Source organism: Orbicella franksi, chromosome 11 (genome assembly GCF_964199315.1).
Source record: "Orbicella franksi chromosome 11, jaOrbFran1.1, whole genome shotgun sequence".
NCBI classification, from domain to species: domain Eukaryota; kingdom Metazoa; phylum Cnidaria; class Anthozoa; order Scleractinia; family Merulinidae; genus Orbicella; species Orbicella franksi.
Window position 1 is genome coordinate 14,066,692 of NC_138155.1, and position 22,923 is coordinate 14,089,614.

The window sequence follows — 22,923 nt, forward strand, 5'->3', positions numbered from 1 at the left end:
GTATTGGCAAGGTGCTGAGAATCTCAGTTATAATCACTACTACACCGAGTTTAAAAATTAAAAAAAAAAAAATGCAATTCCTGGAGTATAGTGTATTCATGAAGCTCGCAAACCTGTATTAAGCGGACACCCTCTATTAAGACAAGCAATAGACTGCAAGGCTGATACTAGGTGAAAAACGTTTCGAGACACCAACATGACAAGAACCGATAAAGTAGGATCGCAACAGTAGACAGCTGTTTCGCCCTTCTTGGGGCTCGTCAGCACTGTGTAGCGAAGATATGTAACGTCAGCCAAAAAGCCAACGCGCATGAATTGCAAAATGACCCGTACACTATATCAAGTTCCGTACTTTGAACTCGCGCCCCGAAACACGCGTTGCCACATCACGTGTTTCGGGGCGCAAGGAGACAAAGTGTCAAGATTGGTGTCTCGAAAATCAAAAGAATAAATGTGGCTGGAAAAGGCCAGCCTAAACATTTAAACATTCAACCGCATGGCCAGTACCATGCTTAAAAAGCGCAGCGTATCGGATCTGAATAGACCTACGGTCGGAAAATTTATGAGAAACCAGAAACTGCAAGGGACCCTCTTTTAAGTGGACACCAGCTTAAGTCCCAAAATTTTCTTCCCACATTTACTGTAAAATAAACCTGCATTGAACGAACACCTTTATTAAACGGACGCGGACACCAATATTAAGACATTTTGTTGCACAAAACCTGCAATAAGCGGACAATAAAGGGCTCATTTTACTTCTAAAGGTTCAACTGAGACTCCTTAACATTGTTCAGCGATGTCGTTTTGAAGCTAAGTGATTATTCCAGATTGATGCAGTGATCTATTGAACATTGTACTATGAGCAGTCTTAGCTAGTCTTTTAGAATATGTGCAACTTGTATCCGGTCAATAACACGTCACAGTTATAAACCGGAGGCCATGACGCATACGAAGTTTGTTCACGGGGCGAGTTGAGGAAGTTTATTTCATTGATATTTTGTCCATGTAACAAAGGCCAATTGGCATATGTTGGCTTGAAAATTGCAAAACAACTTTGTGGTTTTACAGTAAAAACGCGATCAAGGTTAATAACCGCATTTGACTAGTGGTTTATACGCCTTCATAATTGCACACCCGTTAAATACGGCGCCTTGAAGTCTGGCAGCCCTTTTAAACTTGTTTCCTTGTTATGGATATGCCGGAAAATAAGGTTTACATCCGAGGTTTTTCAATTAAGTATGTAAGTTAAAAGCATTAAATGTAGCTACAGTTCTTTGGTTCTGTTGGTTCACTTCTTGGTTAAATGGAGACATTTTCGTGACTCGGCACCTTCGGCCTTGGTTTTCTAGCTGCCATCAATTTGTTTTACTTGAAAGGATCCAGCACCCGAAGGAACTACAGATATTGTCATCTTGCGGTTTGGTTGCTTTCCGTTTTCCCATTTATTACCTTCGTACCGTTGTGATTTATTATATTTTTTCCCAGTGTGAAACATTGATCCTTTGTTTTATGCAATGTTTATTTCTTCACTCAATATTTTATTGCTTCGCTCACGGGGGCAGCGCCACTTGGATGAAACATGACCAAATACAATAAAAGCTTTCATTTATACAGGAGTGGTCATATGAGGCGTTGAATGGAAGTGAAGTTAAGCTACTTGACAGTTGTTAGTTTAATTGATTGATTAATTACAACCTACAGACACGAAACGCTCAGTTATTTTTCTAACAACGAACAAAGGGCTACTTTGAGTTCCACTTGAAAGTGGTCGATCTATTTTTCTTCTATTTTGGCATTTTGCCTTGTGGTCAAAAGACACGAACAACAGCTCATTCATTGTTTCTTTAGCTTTCCTCTATTTTTTCTATATTGTCGAGCTTTGAAATCATCTCCTCGACGAATCATTTCTCAGACAAAAGATGATTTGTTGCGTGCCTGTCGCATTCCTTGAGTCATGTAATGCAGTTTTGCTTTCATGCAGTACTGTTTATTTTTCTTTATTTTGATATTTAAAAGGAAAAAAGAAACTAGATACGTATATATTTTTTAATTGAAATGAATCGCTTGGTAACTACATGGAGTAACCAAGTTGTTGTTTTCTTTTCTGGAAGCCATAATTGCATTTGGCGGAAATGTACGTAAACAGAAACACCCTTACACGAAAGCACTCGGAAAGTAACATAGTAACATTCTCGAGAAAAGCATTAAATTCCAGTATCATAATACCTTTATCGTGTACTATTTTGTGTTCCAGGCTCGAAAACAACAACCTGCTCGTCTCTGAAAATGATTTTTTTCTCCATCATTGTACATTGTTTGCGAGGGCAGATGTTTTTCCGGAACATTTGGGTAGTCACGCTTGCACGTACCTGAATGTGACAGCGTTGCGGTTACATTGTTGACAATATACGCCACTGGAATCTCTTCTCCCATTTTTATTAATACCCCTTTTGTGATGAACAGGCGGGACTCGGTATAGGGGCGTGCTGTTCAGCCAACTGAAAGCTTTGTTTACCGAGATGGTGTTCCATGACCTTCCATGTTCTGTTTAAGAAATAGAAAACATGTACCGTGTTTCTATCGACTGAGTTATAGAACGCACGAGTGGAAGTTTGGTAGAACGAGAAATGCTGTGGGAACACGTCAACAGGTCGTGTTAGTTCTGTGTCAGTCCAACGAGTTATAGAAACACGATTTTTTACCAATCACCGCGCGTATTTTATTAGGACTGTTTTCTAAAAGAAATTATAATGCACGCTTGAAGTGTACAAGAAGTGTTAGTAAAGAAAAGTCCGTCTAGTTGTTTTTGTAGACTTCAAAAGTGGCTTTTTTTAGAAAACTTAGGAACACCATCTTCTATTTATTTCAATATAGCATGAAAGAATTAGAACATTAATTTGAGAAGGGGGCAGTGATGGCGCTCGCAACACGACACCCGGGACATACGTGTTCTACGATTCCTTGGCGTTGCACTGATATTATTATATTACTATTTCCTTTATAAGCTCTTTACGTAATAAGTCAAATTATTCTCGCATTTTGATTGGTTCTCAACTATGATCTATGAGAGGACAGACGCATAGATGACGTCAGTATAGCAAACATTTTCCCGGTGTAAATTAATGGCGAAAAGTTTCGAGAATTTAGATAATATTTTACGTTATTGGGCGAAGGAAATGTAGAAAAAGTCTTGTTGAGGCTGTAAACAGGTACGAGAAGTAGGAGGAAGAAAGAAATACAATTTCTTTTTTTAGAAAATGACTTGGAAAAACTACTCTAGCGGTCTCAATCCACAGTCGAGCGAGACTAAACCAAACACAAAATTGGTCTTGCTATTGTTTTAAGGTTAAGACACCAATGTTTTGCCTCAAATTTAATAAACTCAATAAGCAAAATGGTTACGAGATTAAATCAAAAGTTTAAACTTTCTCAGTCTCACAATAATTGTTCACTCAGATTGGTATCAGGAAAAAGAAAAAAAAAACTGAACTCTGGCACTTCTTAAAATAAACACAATGCTTTCGGAGGCGAATGTTCTAGACAAGTTCGTTTTCAGAGCACAGAAGCGAGAAAAGTATAGCTAACTGCAGGCCACGGCCGTCTGTATCGAGGCTATAAGAAATTGTCTCCGCTACTATCTCAGTCAAATGCACTTGCATGAGTGATTTATATCCTTTATTTAACTTGTAGTAGGATAAAAACTTATCAAGATCATGGGTCTTTTTTAGGTTGCTCAGTATTGCCTGACAACCTTCGCTCGTTGGCTCATCTGGATCGTTGCTAACACTGGAGCACACCTGGACGTGATCTTCGTTATCGTGCACGTACGTGCAATAACCGTTAAGCCTAAATCTCAGTGAGAATAGGAATTTTGTAATCCTGAAAAATATATCTTCGCTTGTTTAAAGTCATAAACTCAAGTAGGGGCTTTTATAACTTATACTTCTTTCCCCGCGAGAAGCGATAAGGCCTGCTGGCAGGCTAAGTTACTCTTAGCTCGCAGGTTACTCTGTAGTCATTCCGTGTCATTTTTGTTTATTAAAGGAGCTCAGTCACGCTATATATTTTGAGTCATTTTGGCCGCGTACAAATTACCTTTGAATCGAAGGAAACCTGAAAATAGCAGTTTACTAAGATAGAAATACACCAACCAGATAATAATAAACCATAAAGGAACAAGGATGGCTGAGGATGGAGAAGACTAACACGGATTACAAACGACGAACTTGAAAAAAAAAAAATGTAAGCAGTAGATGTTGTTATGTATAACGCTATGATTTAATTGCCATGAAAAAGAAAAAAAAGGTCGTTATCGGAAATTATTACAGTTTATGCTTGAAAGTGCTAAATGCTTGTGGTAATTCTTTGTTCACTGATGAACGCCGATTATGCTTATAACTTTTGTTGAGTCATCAAAAGGATTTAGCAGTTCTTTAAGTATAATACACCAATTGCTACTGATCGCAGTTGGCGCCAAAAAAGTGGTTTCCAACTTATTTTGTGAATCGTAAAAACTACGAAATTGAAACAAAGGGTATGTATTTTTACTGCCTGGCATTTTGGTTTGAACTCGTGTTCGTAAGCAATCGCATTGGAGAAAGAACATAAAACGAATTTTGAAAGCTATAAGGGACCGTTCATTTTTTATAAGGTAGGGGGGGCTGGTGGGATTTGGGGGGGGGCCATGCGAAAAAAAATGGCTTTCGAGGGGGGGCCATCCCAAAAAAATAAGGGAAAAAGGGGGGGTCACGTGAAATATTTTAGTAAAACTTTAAAATGGCATAATGTTTGAATATCAAAAAATTGCTATAGAATAAACATAGAAGGCAGGATACAAATTTATTACAAACTTTCCTTCTGCTTTAAAAAAACGTTTGGCGACAAAAAGCATTTGTAGCTACTGAAAAGAAGTATTTAACACTGTTATTTTCGAATGCAACTTTCACCGGCACTCATCTTCATCTCCGCTGTCGTCGAGTTCTTCGTCGCCGCTTGTGCTGCTATGGGAGTCTCTTTCACCAATGCTGCAAGAAGCAGCAATGCTTTCCGTCAGAGTGTACTCTTCAGGGTACATGAAGGTGTAAACATAATCTCTGACTTCCCGCTCAAGGTTGGTGGTGATTCTGCTTCTTGCAGCATTGGTGAAATAATTCCCTTCCAAGAGCTGTGCGATGTATGGCCCATCTCTTCTAAATATCGACGTGGCAACATCCTCAACTTTAAGACACTCTTCCGGGACGGCCGTTCTAGGAGGGTAGACGAGGCATTGTGGAAGATCATTTCCTAGCGGGTTTCCAACACAGATTCCATAAACTCGTTGGACGTTGTTTTCAGTCCGCTTCCTCTTTCTTTCATTTGACTTTCTGCGATTTTCTTTTTTCCTTCTCCTTTTGTTGATGTGCTGTTTGAGTATGCCTTTGAATATGCTGTTATAATTGCTCTTCTTATTTTCTAGTGCTTCCATGTCCTGCGTGACCTTCGTCAACTTAGCTTCTGTACATTTGATCTGTTTTACATTAAAACTGTGGGCAAATTCTTCGCCCTGCTTTAAAGCAAGCCCATTGAACTGAAAGAGTGTGGAATCGTGTTCCTTTACATCTTTCAATATGACATTCAACTTTTCCACCATTGCTCTGTGCTCTTTGATGGAGAAGTTCAGTTTTCTTCCATCACTGGGCTTCAACTGGTACCCTTGCATGAAAAACTCACTCGCCCTTTCTGAACAGCCATCCGCACCTAGAAAAATTACTTCTTTTGCTTGTAAGATGTCAAACTGCCTGGATCATTCAGCTGTAAACCTTTTCTTAAACGAGTCGTCGCTTTCGCCATTATTGCGCATTTTGGAATGAGCCTCTTTCATGATGCTCATGTAGTAATGCGCTCTTTCCCCGATTGGATTAACAATATAAAGAAGAAAGAGCATGGAAGTGGCAGGCTGGTTTTATCTGACCCAGAGAGCGTTGCTCTATTTGCAGATAAGTTTATTGTCAAATCAAAGTTTGTGGTGGATTATCTTCAGCATCTTGAAGTACTGGAATTTAAAAGGAAAAAGAGAGCAGAAGAAAAGGCAAAGTTAAGTAGGGAGGAGGATTATCCTTGGACTGAGTTGTGCGAAGATCTAACCAAGCTTAAAAAGCTACGTGTTCCAGAACTAAACAAGTACTCAAACCACCACGGGCTGAAGCAGCATTTGAAAAGCAGCAAGAGTGAGAAAGTAAAGGCAATTGTAAGACATTCATGCTTACAGCAGAAGAGTCCTCTCAGAGCTGGCCAACCAACACTGAGAAATGCCAAGACATTGACACAAAATGACAACAGGGCAAGTGCTGACGGCAATGAAACGGATGAAAGTGACAATGATGAGTATGACAGTGATGCCATTGACTCTGGGGGAGAAGATGACTCAAGTGACGTCATTCTTGCATTCATCAATTCAGATGAGGAAGATGCCAATGAGAAGCCAAATGCCACACGCTCAGGGCGAGCCATAACTAGGAGATCCGAAATTGACTTCTCTTTCTTTTGATTTGTTTTTTAAACAACAGCTCTCTGTCGTATAGAGATTGTAAATATTGTCTTCATAGTGAGCACAATAACGTGAAGTAGGGGGATAATAGAGAAATATTAAAAAAGTTGAAATCTAAATATTGTTTGTTCAATTTTTTTTTTCGGGGGGGGGGTCATCCCAAAAAATGACCGCTATAAGGGGGGGCCATGTGAAAAAATTTGTAAGCTGAGGGGGGGTCATGCGATTTTTAAATGGTGCTTCCCAAATCCCACCAGCCCCCCCTCCCTCATAAAAAATGAACGGTCCCTAAAAACAGGACGTTGAGTAACTTCGATGGAGACTGCTGCTTTTTAACATTGTTTTAAAAGTGTCACGACGTATATTTTAGTCAACTTGTATTCTAATTTTAATCTTATCAACGAGGAACTTATAAGCAATAATCAAGATTCAGTTTACTTTCCTCCTCTCTTATTTGCGCGGGAAATACTCACAATTGTTTACACTTGTTCTTTTAGACGCCTTTCAACTAACACGGGCATAAAGATCAACGCTAATCCGCGTTATAAATTTACCCTTCACTGAGTTCCTAACTGCTTCCAAGTTTACCTCTACTCCTGACTTATTAACTTATCACTAAAGCTATTACTGAATTGTTTTCCAAATCCCTTATTGGTTCTGTCGCGTTAAATTCACATATGACGTTTTCTATGTAGCCTGATATCATTACCTTACAATTTAATCAGACGACTTCCTGTAATTTCGCTACTAAAGCTAGGAGACTAACTAGTAGAAAACTTACTGACGAAATCAACACAGAACCGAATGACGGACTGACTATTGACTGATGACTAGCTACTAAGTGACGCTCCTTCGAGAATACTATTAAAGAACAAAGATTAAACGAGATCCCAGTCTGTAGTTTGCGGGAAACCTCTCGCCTAGCAATCGTGGTGCCCTAACAGTACTAGCAATTGTGGAATAGTTGTGAAATAATTAAGTTGAATCATCAGTAGTAAATATACATAGAACAACCGGTCACACGTTTCCACGTGGACCTAATTGTACGATTAAAATACAAGTACTTGTCGTTTGTTCTCCGAAGACATTCGGGGCTACGAATTAACAAAGAGACTGATTAGTTTGTGAATTATTTAGGAAGTTGCATATATGCTGCAAAAACGTTGCCTCCAAATTGTGGTAAGCCGCGCGAATATGAAAGGACCGAATTGAAATAGAGAGGTCTATTTAGTAAAATCAGCCAGTCTTAAGTTTTTTTCAGAGAGTGGAAGCGTTTTATGGGGGTTCATTTTTGCTCTCATGTGGCTTTGGCTATCTTTTATCTGATCTCGCTTTTGTGCAAGCAAAACAGTCCATCACAGCAGATTTAAATAGACTATATGGAACCTGTTTAGGCACTTCCTGTTAACAATGCGGCCCTGTAAATTCGCTTACAAAACAAGATCTGATCAACGCACACTTTAAACCTTGTTACAGGTCCCATTTGCTTATTATTAGCTCACATAAAACAATCAAAATCCCTTAGCTTGACAGTTAAGTGGCATTTTAATTTGGCAGCAGGTGCAAAGTCGGTTCGTTGCTATGCGAATTTGGTAAAGTGAGAAAGGGCATTGTTCAACTTGTTGACCGTGGTATGGTGTGAACATTCAATGTAGTTTTCTGTTTGTTCACCAATCTAGAGTAACTTTCAAGGATTAGACTTTCTACAGCGTGTTACAGTTAGTGGTTGTTTGTGGAAGAGTTTAGTTGAGGTTGAAGACATTAAAAACACTTCAGGAATTGCCAAATGCGACTCGTGGCAGTCTTTTTGTTATGGGTAATTATGAATTGTCTTTGTTCAATTCACACTTGTTGTAAATAATATTGGCACAATTACAGACAAACGTTGACGAGGAATTGATAAGCAACTCATGAAGTTTTGATGGATGTCTAATAAACTACTATAAAATTCCAAAACAGACTTTGTCGTTTTAACTTTACCTTCATTCAAGGTGTATAAGCTACTTTGTCTCTGTCCTATGTTTTGTTATATTAAATATAGATTGGCATAACTTTTTGTTTTTACAACTAAGAGATTAACCGTAATAAAAGAATTCTGGCAGATTCATAAACAAAGACAGTTTTCATCCCGATGACCTTTTGACTGTTCTTTGATAAACTGTTGTCCAAGCTTAAATCCTTTATGAAAAGAATTTGTTACCTAAATTGCGCCCAGTACAACTGATTAGTCTCTCAGGAGATTATTCGCCGACCAATATATAGAATAAAACGAGTTAACATCAATCGTGTTGTGGCATGTAAGAAGGTATAAATCGTACTTAATAGCGCTTAAGGTTTTCAATGTGTTGTAATGATCCTTTTCTATCAAAACTGCCTCGCAAGCGCATAGATTTGGTTCACCTAGGCAACATGAGAAAAAAGCAACGTGGTCACAGAACTCGACAAATAGTAGACAGAGAGACAGGTTTTTTCCTGTGTTGCTTTTATGAAAAGTGGCAAATATTTTCTTCAGTACTTCCGGTGACTCAAACCAACAAAGCATGTTTAGCTAAACTAAAACAATACGAGTTTGTGATGTCCATGAATTTTACAGAACACCCTTAGCTCGTCCTCGTCGGCAGATGTCCCACACGCGTGTCGTACGGGTGTTCTATTGACTTCGCGTACTGCAATACCTGCTTCTGCAGGTTGTGCCAAAGTTGCAGTCTTTTAGGCGGTGCTGAGATCACATGCAAATCTAATCACTCTTCTTAACAATGAGTTGAAATTAAAAAAACAAAACAAAACAAAACAAAACAAAACAAAAAACGTAGAAGAAATGCTGACAGTTATAGAGGAAGGTCAAAAGTGACAATTTCAAGACAAGTTGGATCTTCTGGTAGCTTCGACTGGAAATGTATCGTTTTTCATTATGTAACTACCTGTTCACCAAGGGATGACATAATTCGTGTTTATGTTTAGCTTGTGCAGAAGCAAAACGAACGTTCAAACAAACCTGTAGAAAACAAAGTAGCCTGATATTTTGCCAATTACTTTACTCTATAAACAAAGTTATGAACCTCACCCAATCTTTTTCGATTACTATATGTAGCAAATTCCGTTTTCCCACTAACCTACTGCATGCAAGAGTAACATGTTTGAAGAAACATTTACTGTGCGTGCCTTTGAACAAAGAAAGTGTGGATGCAGTGGGTGCAGTAATCCAGTTAAACACACGTGGTACTGTAGACTGGTCTGTCAGCTTAACGCTTAGTTTGGCAGGTATTCTTTTGAGTCACGATTTTTTTCTCTCTCCCAGATTGAGTCGCAAAGTTTTTTGATAAAATAAAATAAAATAAAATAAAGTGAAAGCTGTCTGTTCGTCTATTGTCTAGTGCTGTGCAACGTTGCTGAGTCTGGCTTTTGTCTGTGGATGAAACCCTAGAGGGTCACCGTTCAAATGAAAGCTATTGTGCAGTACTTTCGTTTGGTACTGTTTATGCTATGCAAGGTGCTGTTAACTCACGCTAGTGGATAAGAGCCAAGCGTGTAACCATTCAGGTGAAAACTACTTAGCAGTGCTTTCACGTGGTATAAATGTTTAGTATACTGTACAATTCAAGGTGGCTTCAACGTCTTTTAAAAAGTCCGTGAATAGTAAAGATTATGTGTAACCATAAGAGTTGAAAGCTATTGAGCAGTTTCTTGTTTCATGTGGTACTTGTTGATATGCCATAAAACACTGATAGTTTCATTTTCAGGGTTGATGCGACACTTATGTCTGACCATTCAAATGAAAGCTATTCAACAGTGCTTTCATGTGGTGCTGCTATTTGATATTGTGCTGTACAAGGTGGTTCTAACTATTTAGTCTGTGGATAAAACCCGGTAATGTGACCATTCAAATTAAAGCTATTGAACAGTACTTTCATGTGGTAGTATTCGTCGTTCCGAGTATTTTACAAAGTGGAATTTATTATAGAAGTGAAAGGATTAATAAATCGTCTCCTCAACACAACCTGCTGGAGCAGGTATCGCACGGAAAGTTGAATTTATTGAACACCCGGGGTGACGAGTGTTTGGGACATCTGCCAAGGCACGTTCATAAAGTGATATTGGTTGAAAGTTGATGCAAGATGAGCAATCATAGGAACTTAAGAAAGAGATCAGGAATTGGTGGATTTGAAATTAATCCACAGAAAACTAATGAAGATCCAGAAATGAACAGATCGTACACCAACTGGTAGACGTCTATTTGAAAAACAGAGCGAAACTTGCGTTTGATGTGTTGAAATGTTTCTGTGTATAGAGATAAAGTAAGGCATCCGTTGTACAACTAACGCTCCCTTTGTTTCAGTATTCCGGGGTCATATGCCATCCTCCCCTCCCCTGGAAATGAACCCACAAAAGAGCCACAAAAGGTTTTTATAACAAATTCAAATAAACCTTTGGGCTTATATCTTGACTGATTATCACGTTGCCTTCGAAGCAGTTTCTACACCGAAAAAATGACCCTTTTTTTCACAAATTGCCCGCTAAATTGGAGGCTCTTGACTTCCGAACGAAGTTACTGTAATCGTGATGTTTCGTCTTGGTCTTTTTCGTGGATCAACAGAATCAACATCCTTTTAAGACTTAATGAGAGTCGTTAAGTAGAAAAACTAAGGGTATGTTTCTTTGGGAAAATCCAAGATTTACTTAAAAGATTAATCCAAGATCACTCGGATCGTGGACATCAAAAGAAGCGACAAATCCAATCCGGGTTAGGATTCTTTGGTTCCTTTGAAGGACCCGGCCCAAGTCATGGTCTTGGACTGATAAATCTTTTCAGAGGAGAAACGGAAAACCGTTTTTGGAGTGAAGAATCCAACCTCGGATTTTCCCAAAGAAACGCGTCCGCAGTCTTTGGAGTGCTTTTGTCCTGTAGCAACCTTCTATTGGCAGCGAGGAATTTTCGCTATTTGGACGCAGGTTTCAAACGTGACCGGTGGCCGTAACCCAGATTCTCAGAAACAACAACATAGGAAACATGAGGCATTTAGTAAAGAGAATTAACGTTTTAATCTTCGAAAGTGAAAGCTGAATGTTGTAACTATCGCCGTTATAGGAAAACTGAGGCACGTAGCTGTATCTGATACGAGCTGGGACAATAACCTTAGTAAACGATGAATATACAAGCGAAAAAACCGTGACCAAGCAGACCTATCCGCCCAGAACGCGTTCCGCTCTTGACACAAGCATGGACATGAAGGCCGGCGCTTTGAGCGCATTGAAACGTCGGGATATAACATGAACTCGAGCGGTTAGTGAATCAAGCCGGTTGTGGTTATGTGGAAACGTCTGAATAAAAAGAGTTAAAAATGCAATGCTAACCAGTTCTAAAATTTTATGATAACCGCTTCTCCTGTTGTACCTTTTGTTTTCTTGGCTCAACGGTCTTTCTCAATGGAACCTGAACCGGAAGTAAGCTATTTTTATAGATAGTTTATAGCTAGACGAATCTAGACAAAAAGCAACGATCTTACAGGATTGACAAAGAAAGCGCGGCGTTGAAAATCAGTAGAGATCCTAAATCCATAATTTCGACTCCTCCCTGTAAGCGGAATAATCAGTGGGAAAACAGAACAATCGATTAATTTAAATATAAATCGAGGATACAAAAGAATTTCAAAGCTTTTGGAGCCGAACTGAGAGTAGTGCAAAACGAAAAAAAAAGAAAAACTAAAACAAGAAACTAAACAAAACTGGTGCAAAACTGAAATTTTGACCTAGATAATGTGAATGTTATATTGCAACGATATTTGGTAATAACAGTTAAGGCTAAACTGAAAACTCATTTTAAGAGTTTAGTTGAAATTGAAGCTTTTGCAAAAAGGCATTGTTAATGTTTATTAGTTTAGTACTTGAAAATGCATTCCTTTCAAAAAACTAACGATATAAAAGCACAAAACAGTCTTATTCTTAATTAAAAGCTGCGAAACTAATACGATCGCGTGTATGGACTTATCTTCAGTTCAAACTAATACATCACCAAGGAACTTGAAGAACAAAAGTAAGAATAAAGGTATTCATTTAGTCAAAAAGGATTCATGGTGACCGCGTGTTTCCGTTTAAAATTTGCTAGCACATGTAGTGGTGAGAATCGAGGCGGAACCAAGTTTCAAAATCATTGGAACTTTCCCTTACAAATTCTTCCTAGTTACTGATTTATGGCGCGCCATTGTGAGCTCGAAACCGTAGCCCCGAGTCTATGGCGGAGGGTTCGTGTGAAGTTTCATAGCTTTTTGAGGGATTACAGCTTTTGTCACCAAAACAAAAACAAAGGCAAGAAAAATAAGTCCTTAGTGCTCATGTGAATGGTTTTCTTTATTATTAACACTTTTCCATGCTCGACGTTCCGACTTTCGGTTTTGTCGAGGATTAATAGCGCATGAATCCAGCTGTAAAAATATGCGTATCTATTCCATAAACTTTGACTTTTTTTCTATTTACATTTGTACACGTTCTTTTGAAACTCTCTGATAACGTTATTTACATAATTGTTTGATTCACACAAGTACAAAAATAGATAATTAACATAGCAACCCAATGCGACAAACACTTTGTATTTTATAGCGATTTCAACATTGTCCTCAAGGTCATTTTTCTTTCATTTACCAAGGTCTCCAAAGCAATGCACCTTGTGCTGGTGATCCAAGTTTGGGTTCTTGCAATGAAATCAATCTTGTGTCTCTTGTCATGCTGGTTAAAACAGGAGATTCAGGTCTAATATCTCGTGTCAGACTTGTAGAGCCAGTTAATACCGGTGAGACGTGAAGAGGTGAAGGTGGCGGCGATGGGAACGGTATCATTACAGGTTGTAAGGGTGCCAAGTACCGAAGAGTCTCCGTACTATACACAGGCATGGCGGCTGCCGGCGTGTTTGTGTTGTTTCCTTGGCAACGGGACGAGGTCATTTTTCTTGTGAATTCTGCGGCACACTGTACATAACTTGCTCTGTACTCTGTGGGATCCATAACTGTAAAGAAAGAGATATTCTATGAGTCATCAGTCAAATAACTTCAGATATTTTTTTTACGCCTCATTATTTCTCAAAACGTTTTAACGTACATTGGAGATTTGAAGTCAAAATCATTTCGGAGTTGTATTTCAAAGCATGGCTCTCTAGTTGTTTGACAAATTTAAACATTTGACTGATAGCAATCATCGCCGTTTATTATTCCGGAAACACTGTGGATAATGTGGGCGAACACTGCGTAATTCATAAACTCCTGCAAGACTGAAATCAAAAACATAAATAAACTATACCTTTCTGTTTTTGTTCCCTTCTTTTGAGCTCGCGTAAATAATGAACAGTCATTTCCAACACATCAGCTTTTTCCATTTTCGAGTATCGTGACGCCTAGAAGGATAATGGCGAAATAATTGTAAGAAAATATTCTTGAATAGCCTTTAAAAATCATCAGCCGAGCTTTACTTTTCAAAAGGTAATAGTCTGTGTTTGCTAATCAACGTTACTCACGTCCTTATTTAAGGCCTCGAGAATAAGTGATTTCAGTTCGTTTAGACTATCATTAATCCTTGCTCTTCTCATCTTTTCCATGAGGGGTTTTTTCGCCTTTAAAAAAAAAAACACAATAAAAGCATCGTTAAATATCATTTACAAGTAATACAAGACAGAAAAATGTTTATAAATATTGCGATTTTTGAATTACTGAAGTGTATCGAGGACTACCTTTCGTTTCTCTGTTAAAATTTTGCTGACATAGTCTGGAGGTTGATTGCAGAAGTTAGCAGTCGTCATTTTGCGTTGGGGTTGAAAGTGATCTTAAGCGAGTTGTGTACCGAACGAGCGCTCGCTGCGTGTGTCGGTCGTGTGCCAAACCTCCACGTTTTATGGCAGCTTTCGTGGGAAAATTCTTTCGGCCTTGTGTCATTAATCGCAAATATTTACCCTCACATTTACAAGAACAATCACCGTAACAGCTGAGAACAATGCAGCTGACCTTGTCAATGGGCAGGTCGTGGGAACAGTCGAACGTGATTGGTCCGTTGCGTTGGTCGCACGACAAACTGCAGGAACAAAGCTTCAACGTCGCCAGCGGCGCGTGACGAGCGTGAGACCACTGCACGCTGATTGGCTGAAAGAGCTAGCAGCGCCTGTGCTAAATTACTTACAAAAAGACAGTATACACAAACTGAAAACAAAAGATCTACAATTGAAGTACCTCGATGAAAGGCGCAAAGAGCCCAAACAGAGCACAGTAATTTTGCGGCGGAAAAGTGTCTAGGCAGCTTTTGGCATGAGGTTATCGTGTTGACGCGATGAAATCGTGATAAGTTTTTAATGGTTTTCCTGCGGAGCGATTAGTGTCTCATTTGCACATTAAATGGGAGGCTCCACTGAAGCGTCAAATGACATGCACGTGTGATGGTTTAACAGCGTCCCAATCCATTGTCACTCTTTGCGTTTGTACTGGTTCAAGAATTACTCTGCGGTTTACAAGGTGGATTTTCATGACAATAGAGTTCAAATCTTTCCCACGGTCCGAGAATAAAGAACATTTTTTCACTGTCTCGGCCTTATTCTTCGCTGTGCGGGAGTTTTGTTATGCAAAAAACACCACAGTGAGATGACAAAGAAACCGGGTTAAACTGTGCAAACTCTAAGTGTGTTGTAAAGGGTTCAGTTGAGACAAGTACAATAAGAATACTATTTCAAGGCATGGCCTTAGGGTAGGGTTTCGGTTGTGGCCGTTACGCGCTCTAGGGTCAGTCAAGGTTTTGAACAAACGTTTTTCATTTGTAACTGACAACAAAATACACTGCACGTGCCACCCCACGTAGACAGGAAGGAAGAAGCGGAACTTGTCATCAAAATATATCAAATTCGAGAATTAAAATTCCAAAGACTTGGGCGGCTAGCTAAATAATCAGGTCAGTCCAGGGCTTAGCTTGATGTCCTTTGGCCCAATCTTTAGAAAATACCTAAGCTAATTAGTGGTATCGGTAAAAGACTTGCTACTACCGTGAATCGATGATAAGCAATTCCGAACCGACTTGTTATCGCATCGCCTTTGCCACCCTGCAAGAAGTCTACAAATATCGTGTCTGACTTGTATCAAAGTCTAATATCACCTTTTGTCACATGGTCTAAGTGTTTGGCCGTCCATATCTTTACCTATCAACGTAATGATAGCATGACAGATTTGCTATTGTGTTTGATAGCTTGACCCAGTTTAGTTCCGGTAACTCATTTTTGAAACATGTTATTCATCAAAAGACAGTCTACCTTCAACCCTATTGACAAGTTAGAATCCTAAAATGTTTCTCTACGTTAATACAGATACATGGTCGAGCGGGAAACAAACAACGATTCAGTCCTAATATCGTCAAAAGCGAATTGCCTTGATTTCAAAAAATCGGTTTCGATCTGCATATTAGTAAGAAAATGAAATTAATAATGATAGTTATAAAAAACAACAACAACAACAACTTAGTGGAGGCTTGTCCTTAAACTTGCCTCAGTAGACTACTATTTCTATTTCTCTTGCCTGTGTTTAGGATTCAAACAGCTACGTTGGGCTGTGCTGTTAAACATTTCTACTGGTCACGTTTTATTTTACGTTTCGAAACATTTTTACCGGCAACAAATGGACAGGGTATTGGATAAGCCTCATATACAAAGTTTGGCAGCTAGTCCTTTGAACGGTTCTGCTAGATCGAGTTTTTTTTTTTTTTTTTTTCGAATACCATGGGGTTTCCTCGCATTCTGGAGTTTCATCAACATTGCCAATAGTTTGTTCCCACAGTTCTTACTTCAGTGGATATATTAAGTCTGTTACATCCGGAAGTCTTATACGGGAGTTATAGACTCAGAAATATAAGCCGACTTGAGAATAACCTAAACCACGTCCACAGTTCCGTTCTTCCCAGGCGGCTATTTTTGCTTTATTATAAAATGGATAAAAAGCGAAGAGGATTAAGGAAACAGTGGCTGCTACTGTGATGGAAATATATACAAAATACCCAGTGCCAGGCTACAGTTAAAAACATACCCTACCATTAGACCGAAATGGTCATAATCTATGCCCTTGTTTAGACCAAAATCTGGCACCTAAACAGTTGAGAAACCATACCCTTCACAGGGGCACACATACCTATATAGTTCATATGAGGGAGTACCCCCCCCGGCAAGAGCAACAGTTCTGTAATTTGATATCATCATCACATGCAGTACCACTTGGAAGAATCCATGTTGATAAAATCTAGCCAGTTTCCTTGTGTGAGAATTCCTTGGATTTTCATTATCTCGCTGTTTGGCTAGCACAAAGACTGTATTACAAGGAAAAATTGGTTGCTTGTAACATTGCTATTGCAGCTTCGTTACTCAATAGACATGTGTTATGTGTCGCGGCTGTCTGTGGTATCGTGGAACGTGCAGCGCATATAGTGCGTACGCGAGAGTCATGTAATGTTGCACGAGGCCAACTTAGGAAATTTCAAAAATGCGCAATTGTGAAACTAAACTAGTTATCCACATACCATTGTTGTGTGTATTATGACATGAAAAATCAAAGAAGACGGTTTGTATTGATTGCTTAAAGTTCCATCGATACAAGGAATTTGCAGTCCTAAAGATGCGCCCCTCGCGCAAAAAAAGATAAATGTTCAAAGGATCTTTTCAATACCTTTCTGCAGGGATAAAAATTAACTTTAATTTGATGTTGATTTCAACCCAACGAAGGAGCCAAGCATTTTTGAAACGATACTGACAAATCGTAACAATTTACGAAGGCCACAGACCCGGACCTCGAACTTGTTGGTGCATATTTCGCTTTACTTTCGTGCCAGGGGAATAATCTGCATGAAAACAATCAAGTATTTGAGCAAGCCGCTCAATAAACACGGATTTGCTTAGGGCAGACAGGATTATTGTTTAGAAGATACTGTTTGACTTAGACAGAAAGGCCAATACCGCAGTTTTAAAACCTGATACCCGTGTGACAATCAAGCGAAAGAACTGGCTGATGAGTAATTAGTAACTGTAGGCGTGGTGGGAGTAAACACCGTAATCGTGGCCGAGCAAAGGGTTAAGGAACACACACAAAGCCTTGATAAACTCCGACCCCTAACTACGAATCACAGGGCTCTCATTTCACAAGCACTTTCAGGAAGAATCTTTTTCAAAACAGCTTTTTGTGTTGTTAAAACAAGTTGCATAATCATACCCTTCTATCTGTGCAACTCTTTGTCATGTTTGAAGTCTTTGAATTCGGCTTTTTTCAAGAGTTATCACAAACTACAATCACGGCTTGTTTCTATTGTAAGGGAAAAGTCTCTGAAGAGCCGCCAAGAGCTTCCTTTTGCATGTCAAGAGCTCAAATGGTTTTAGGAGACCAGCTCCGATTTCTTGCCCTTAACTGTGGCCATTCTAACTTGTTCAGGGGCCAAAAGCGGCTCCGTAATTTTGTCATGATTCATGTAGAAATGGTAGCTTACAATTTAAAATGTCACGAAACCAGCCAGGAGTAATTGTTAATGCGCGATTTCTGAATGACCGTTTTAATGAAAAAGCGACGCAAAAAGAGAAGCGACCGGATCAGACAAAAGTGGCACAATGATGTGAATAGACGATCCGAAGACTGAAATTGCTAATTGTGAAACTGGACGACTCAATTGTCATCTTAAATGTTATAAATAGCAGTTTTAGCTTGTTAATCGGGCCAATACTACAAATCATTGTCTGCGTTATGAATATTTCCGTGAGCTCTTGATTCTACTTCACAAAGTATAGCTCCTTGCTTGAGCGATGAAAAAGCGTGCAAAGAATTGTCGATTGAAAACCATCTTAACTTAAGTCAACCTGAGGTTTTATCAGGGGAGCAAATCGAGACTTTTATCATCAAACCCGCCGAGTTTGAAAAGTCTTTCTATACTTGAAAGACGGTTTGAAGACGCCAAAAAAAGAGTGAAACTCGTTTATCTTTTCCCCTGAAAACTTTGCCGTCTTGAAAAACTAGTTGGTGTGTTTCCCCAAAGCGTATCCGCAGATCATTTTAAAAAGTAGCAAAACCGCTGCACGAGTAATTTCAAGCCGGATTATAACGTCGTTAGTTCGGGAAGTTTCATAGCAATGGTTATAGCTTTTGTCTTTGCTATTTTTAAGTGTCAACATGCCCTGTAAGAGTCCTGTAAGAGTGTGCATTGCTGGCTTTGAGAACTAAAACCTCTAGTTGACGATAGTGCTGTTTCATAATCTCACTGTCCAAGAAATTTACTTCACTGTAAAGCATTTTTCGTTCGTTATCGTGGTCTCGTGGGGTTCAAGTACCGCTTTCAAAAGACTTCAAATAAAATAAGCGTCCATGAGTGATTAACTCCAGGCGTTCCGTTTATTAAAACATTCCTTCGGTTGAACAATGGCAGAACTCGGCACAACAAGAACCTTGGTGAATCGAGGCACAAAGGTTCAAGTTTGAAAATGAATTTCTCATTCGCGTAAACGAATTTGCACAATGGAGTTTAAATACTATTTATTTAATGTGGGGTTGTAAATATTCTCACGAAATCCTTGATTAAGAAGCTGTTTAATGATAAATTCCTTTATACAAAAAAAAAAAAGAAAAGAAAAGAAACGTATATGTAGGCAACAACATAATCTTGGCTATTATAACCCAATTTAAAAATTCATTTTATTCCATAACGACACAAGATTCCTTTTTACAAAAATATATACCTCTTAATAGTTAACAATTTTTGAAAAATAAATATTCACTCCTTCTTATATAACCGAATCCAAGCGAGCCCCATTTTGACAGCACTCAAGGTAAAAAAATTAAGCTTAAAAAGCAATTAAAAATATGTCACAATATTGAAAAGGAAAATTAAGTGTAACGCTGTTCGGGCATTGCGTTACCATGGTCTCCACAGAGAAGTATCGAAAGCAGACGAAGAATTTGGTAGTGTTAAAGGTAGGAGTTGAACAGCTGTATCGTTCGGTAAAATTAACGCTGGAATGCCGTTACTAAGAACAAAAGGTGACATTGAAGGAGACATGGCGGGTGAAAACGGCAGAAGTTTCCTTTCTTGGTGATTGTGTAGCGGCGATGAAGGCGGTGAAGGAAACTTAGTGGCCATACTCCCGTCGGCGAAAGCAGGATTCGCGCCAACCGCAGGCGAAATGGCGGGAAAAGTCGACGGTAGCGACAGAGGTACGTGGGTTTGTTGACGCGAGCCTGATAAATCGTGGGGGAGTTGATGAGGTTCTTTCTGCTTTTGACATGTCGACGCTAAATGTGATAGAAGCTGAGTGCGAACCGGGACAGTGATATTGTCGGCCGTCATCAAGAACTGAGAGACTTTGGCAGCACATTCGTTGAAACCGGCGCGATATTTAGCGATGGCAGCAGCATCGTCTGTGAATTGAAAAGAAAATGAGTCAGTGATAAGTATCATATTTCACATCTTTGACACTTGTCATTATATCTGGCATCTCCGGTTGGAGAGGAGGAGGCGGAAATATGTTGACAACCTCTGGAATTCAGGGGTTTAAATTTCTCGCTAAAACTAACACAGACGTCAGCATTTAAGCGGATATTTTGAGTAATCACAAGTGAACTGTAATGTGAGGCCAAAAAATAAACTTGTCATGGCAAGTCGACTTTTCCCGAGGTTGTGGGTAAAATTTTCCACAAAAGAATCAGAAAGGTGTAATTGAAAGATTGTTATCAAAACGAAACAATGATCAACACCATAGTCTCCCAACCTTTTGGCGTTGAAAAGCCATTAGCGTGATTAATACTTCATTACTTCTTATCCTGAAAGGAGAGTTTTGTGTTTGTTTTAAATAACGTTTTCTGAGGCCTAAAAGGCCATTAAAAAGCCTACCACATAAAGCAAGGAAAAGCAATCAAATTTTGCCTGCCTGTGCAAAAATGTTCCAAAACCCAAAACAGGCCTTTCTATATAGCCAACAGCGTGAAGAACAGTTTGAAAAAAATATCATTTCGTCACGTACCTTGTTGCTGTTTGAAATGCAAAGGCCTCTCGGAATTCAGCGAACGGAGATATTTGACGGTCATTTCGAGAATATCGGCTTTTTCCATTTTTGAATACCTAGAGACCTGTAATAGAAAGAAAGGGAAAATGATTGAGTTAACCCCAAACCTAACGAACAAGACAACTATTCAGCTTACTAAATTATATCACTTCAGTGTAAACGTTGCAAAAACTTACATCTTTTTTCATCGCTTCCAACACTAAGCTTTTCAATTCGTTCAAGCTGTCGTTTATTCTTGCTCGTCGCATTTTTTCCATCAGTGGTTTCTTAGACTGCAGAACAAACAAAAGTCTCGCATTAGTAATGCTTTCATCAATTTACTAGAAAAACCATCGCAAGTTTTGTCTCACAACTTTTCTTCTTTTTTCTCTTAGAAAAAACGATTTGTCGTGAACAGCTGCCGGATAAGTTGCTTTCATGAAATCCATCTTTACAACGATGTTTTAAAATATTTAAAAGCATTCTTATATTATTAAATCTCCATTTCAACGTCAAATTAGGTGGCGTAAAAAGTGTACGATTACTGCGCCAAAATACCTTCTTTGTTTCCTTTTTCGCATTTCGCTGAGCGGCGATGACGGGTTTTAAAACTTGTACATCCATTTTCGTTGCTAAGAGGACGCGTGCAGTGCGATCACTTGTGGCAGTATAAAATACTTCGGCACGCTTCGAGGCGACCTTGGGGCGCAGGACACAAGCAACCGGCGCGCGCTTTTAATATTCTTTTTATAGTTCGCACCGTGGGAAAAATTCGTGGTCGTGTGTCAACCCTCGCACTTATTTACAAACATCTATTCATATTCAATAGCTGGAACAGTCAACAAAGCAAACTCTGATGCCGGACCGTGGGAATGCTCTGCGCTGATTGGTCAGCGACGCGAGAGGTCGCGAGGTTAAGTTGCTTGACAGACTCTTGAGCTCTACTGGTGCATAGAGGGCGTGAGAACGGAACCGAACGATTGGCCTGAACATTTGAATGGGTTCCTGCAATTAACAAGTCGCGCGACTTTACTTTATGCAACTTCAGCTAAGCGCGTGACGACAGAACTATTCCATTAAGGTTCTCGTGCCCACCAGCGCCGCACTCGAGTGCGTTTATTCTTGTGAAACTTTTTTGTCGTCATTTCAAAGGTCTTGCCCCTTGAACACAGTAGCTGTGTTTTGCTCTTAAATATGTGTAAACACCGTCGTTAACTCGACCCATCATACACGTGCTTGCTAGTCTCATTATGTGCGATGTTTTCATAAGATTTGAGTTTCATTGTGGATTGTTTAGCTGGGAGATCGAGTCACAAGGGAACAGGGTCTCACAATGAAGCGATGGAATTTTCCCACGGTTGCTTTCAACTATTTTACACAAAGTTTATTACACCTGTGTAATTGAAGCCTGTTCGAGGGATTAACCTTTCAATCTAAGAATTAAACCTATTTGAAATTTGGTTTTTACTTCACCTTTATTAATCCTAGTACACACATGCATGTGCCTGTTCAGATCAAAGTCATCGAGAAACGTTTGACTGTGGTGCTTTGGGCGTTTTTCGGGTTAACGATTTGGTTACAAAATGTTTATATATCTAAATTTTTAGTTAATTAAGAAGTATTTTAAAGCATCTCTTAGTCGGAATCATCGATCGTAGCTGTACTCCAAAAAGTGATTTATTGCTGTGGAATGTTTTAATATATTTGAAGAGAAAACTTGAAACTAACCCGGAAAAGCAGACTGTTGTTGAACTTGCGGGTGGTCCACAATATTGAGAACAGATGAAGAGGGAGCGTGGTTACGGAACATGACTACCATTCCCTCGAGAGTCCCCCCTGGAAAGATGAATTTCCAGCTCGGGGCAAGGGGGTGGATTAAGAAGATGAAAGGGAGAGGAGAGTCTTAAACTCTGCTCGAACTCTAAAACTTCAATACACGAAACACGATAATGCGATTTGTTATTCCTTTCGTTTCGTTTTAAACATCACTCCGTGTGATCTACCAAGCTACAGCGTACTTACATAAGCATTCTATCTTCGCGTGGAGCCGTGTGCATGTACTTTGCACTTATCAATATCGATAATGTTAAAACTTTGGGTGTGATAATGCTTTAATCATCTTATCTTAAGATGGCGAGTGAAGATAACAAATTCCGCAAATACATATTGACGCGTGCCGCCTATGGCCGGCATTGACGGGCGCCGGCCATAAGAGAAGTGACTCAGCACTTTCTGGAAGCTTGTTTGCTTGTGATAAATACCGACGCAAGATTGAAATATTAATTCTCGTTAGCTAATGCATAAGTTTGTTTTAATGTCAGTTATGAGAATTGCGTATTTTATCAGTGAGAGAAGAAGAGCATTATAGAAGAAGAGA

General features: G+C 39.3%; 2 protein-coding genes across 2 annotated transcripts; both read right to left on the minus strand.

Annotated features, from left to right (window-relative positions):
- Nucleotides 1-11,850: 11,850 nt before the first annotated feature.
- LOC145502826 (transcription factor HES-4-A-like) lies at nt 11,851-14,591 on the minus strand. Its single transcript, XM_081482218.1, has 4 exons — nt 14,241-14,591; nt 14,028-14,123; nt 13,814-13,907; nt 11,851-13,523 (listed from the first exon to the last, which is right to left on the minus strand). The coding sequence occupies exons 1-4, from the start codon at nt 14,307-14,309 to the stop codon at nt 13,159-13,161; spliced, it is 624 nt and encodes a 207-aa protein (XP_081338344.1). The 5' UTR covers nt 14,310-14,591; the 3' UTR covers nt 11,851-13,158.
- A 2,104-nt stretch (nt 14,592-16,695) lies between these two features.
- Nucleotides 16,696-22,053, minus strand: LOC145502825 (transcription factor HES-4-like). The gene is made up of 4 exons (XM_081482217.1): nt 21,105-22,053; nt 20,744-20,839; nt 20,526-20,631; nt 16,696-19,923 (listed from the first exon to the last, which is right to left on the minus strand). The coding sequence occupies exons 1-4, from the start codon at nt 21,168-21,170 to the stop codon at nt 19,421-19,423; spliced, it is 771 nt and encodes a 256-aa protein (XP_081338343.1). The 5' UTR covers nt 21,171-22,053; the 3' UTR covers nt 16,696-19,420.
- Between the last annotated feature and the right edge of the window lie 870 nt (nt 22,054-22,923).

What these genes read in the sequence shown, in the direction of transcription:
- LOC145502825 (XM_081482217.1), bottom strand. Translation starts at nt 21,170, where the DNA reads ATGGATGTACAAGTTTTAAAACCCGTCATCGCCGCTCAGCGAAATGCG. An exon ending in CGAAAAAGGAAACAAAGAAG is followed by an intron (nt 20,840 to 21,104) that starts GTATTTTGGCGC and finishes TTTGTTCTGCAG; the next exon opens with TCTAAGAAACCACTGATGGA. An exon ending in TGGAAGCGATGAAAAAAGAT is followed by an intron (nt 20,632 to 20,743) that starts GTAAGTTTTTGC and finishes TTTCTATTACAG; the next exon opens with GTCTCTAGGTATTCAAAAAT.
- LOC145502826 (XM_081482218.1), bottom strand. Translation starts at nt 14,309, where the DNA reads ATGACGACTGCTAACTTCTGCAATCAACCTCCAGACTATGTCAGCAAA. An exon ending in TTTTAACAGAGAAACGAAAG is followed by an intron (nt 14,124 to 14,240) that starts GTAGTCCTCGAT and finishes TTTTTTTTAAAG; the next exon opens with GCGAAAAAACCCCTCATGGA. An exon ending in TCGAGGCCTTAAATAAGGAC is followed by an intron (nt 13,908 to 14,027) that starts GTGAGTAACGTT and finishes TTATCCTTCTAG; the next exon opens with GCGTCACGATACTCGAAAAT.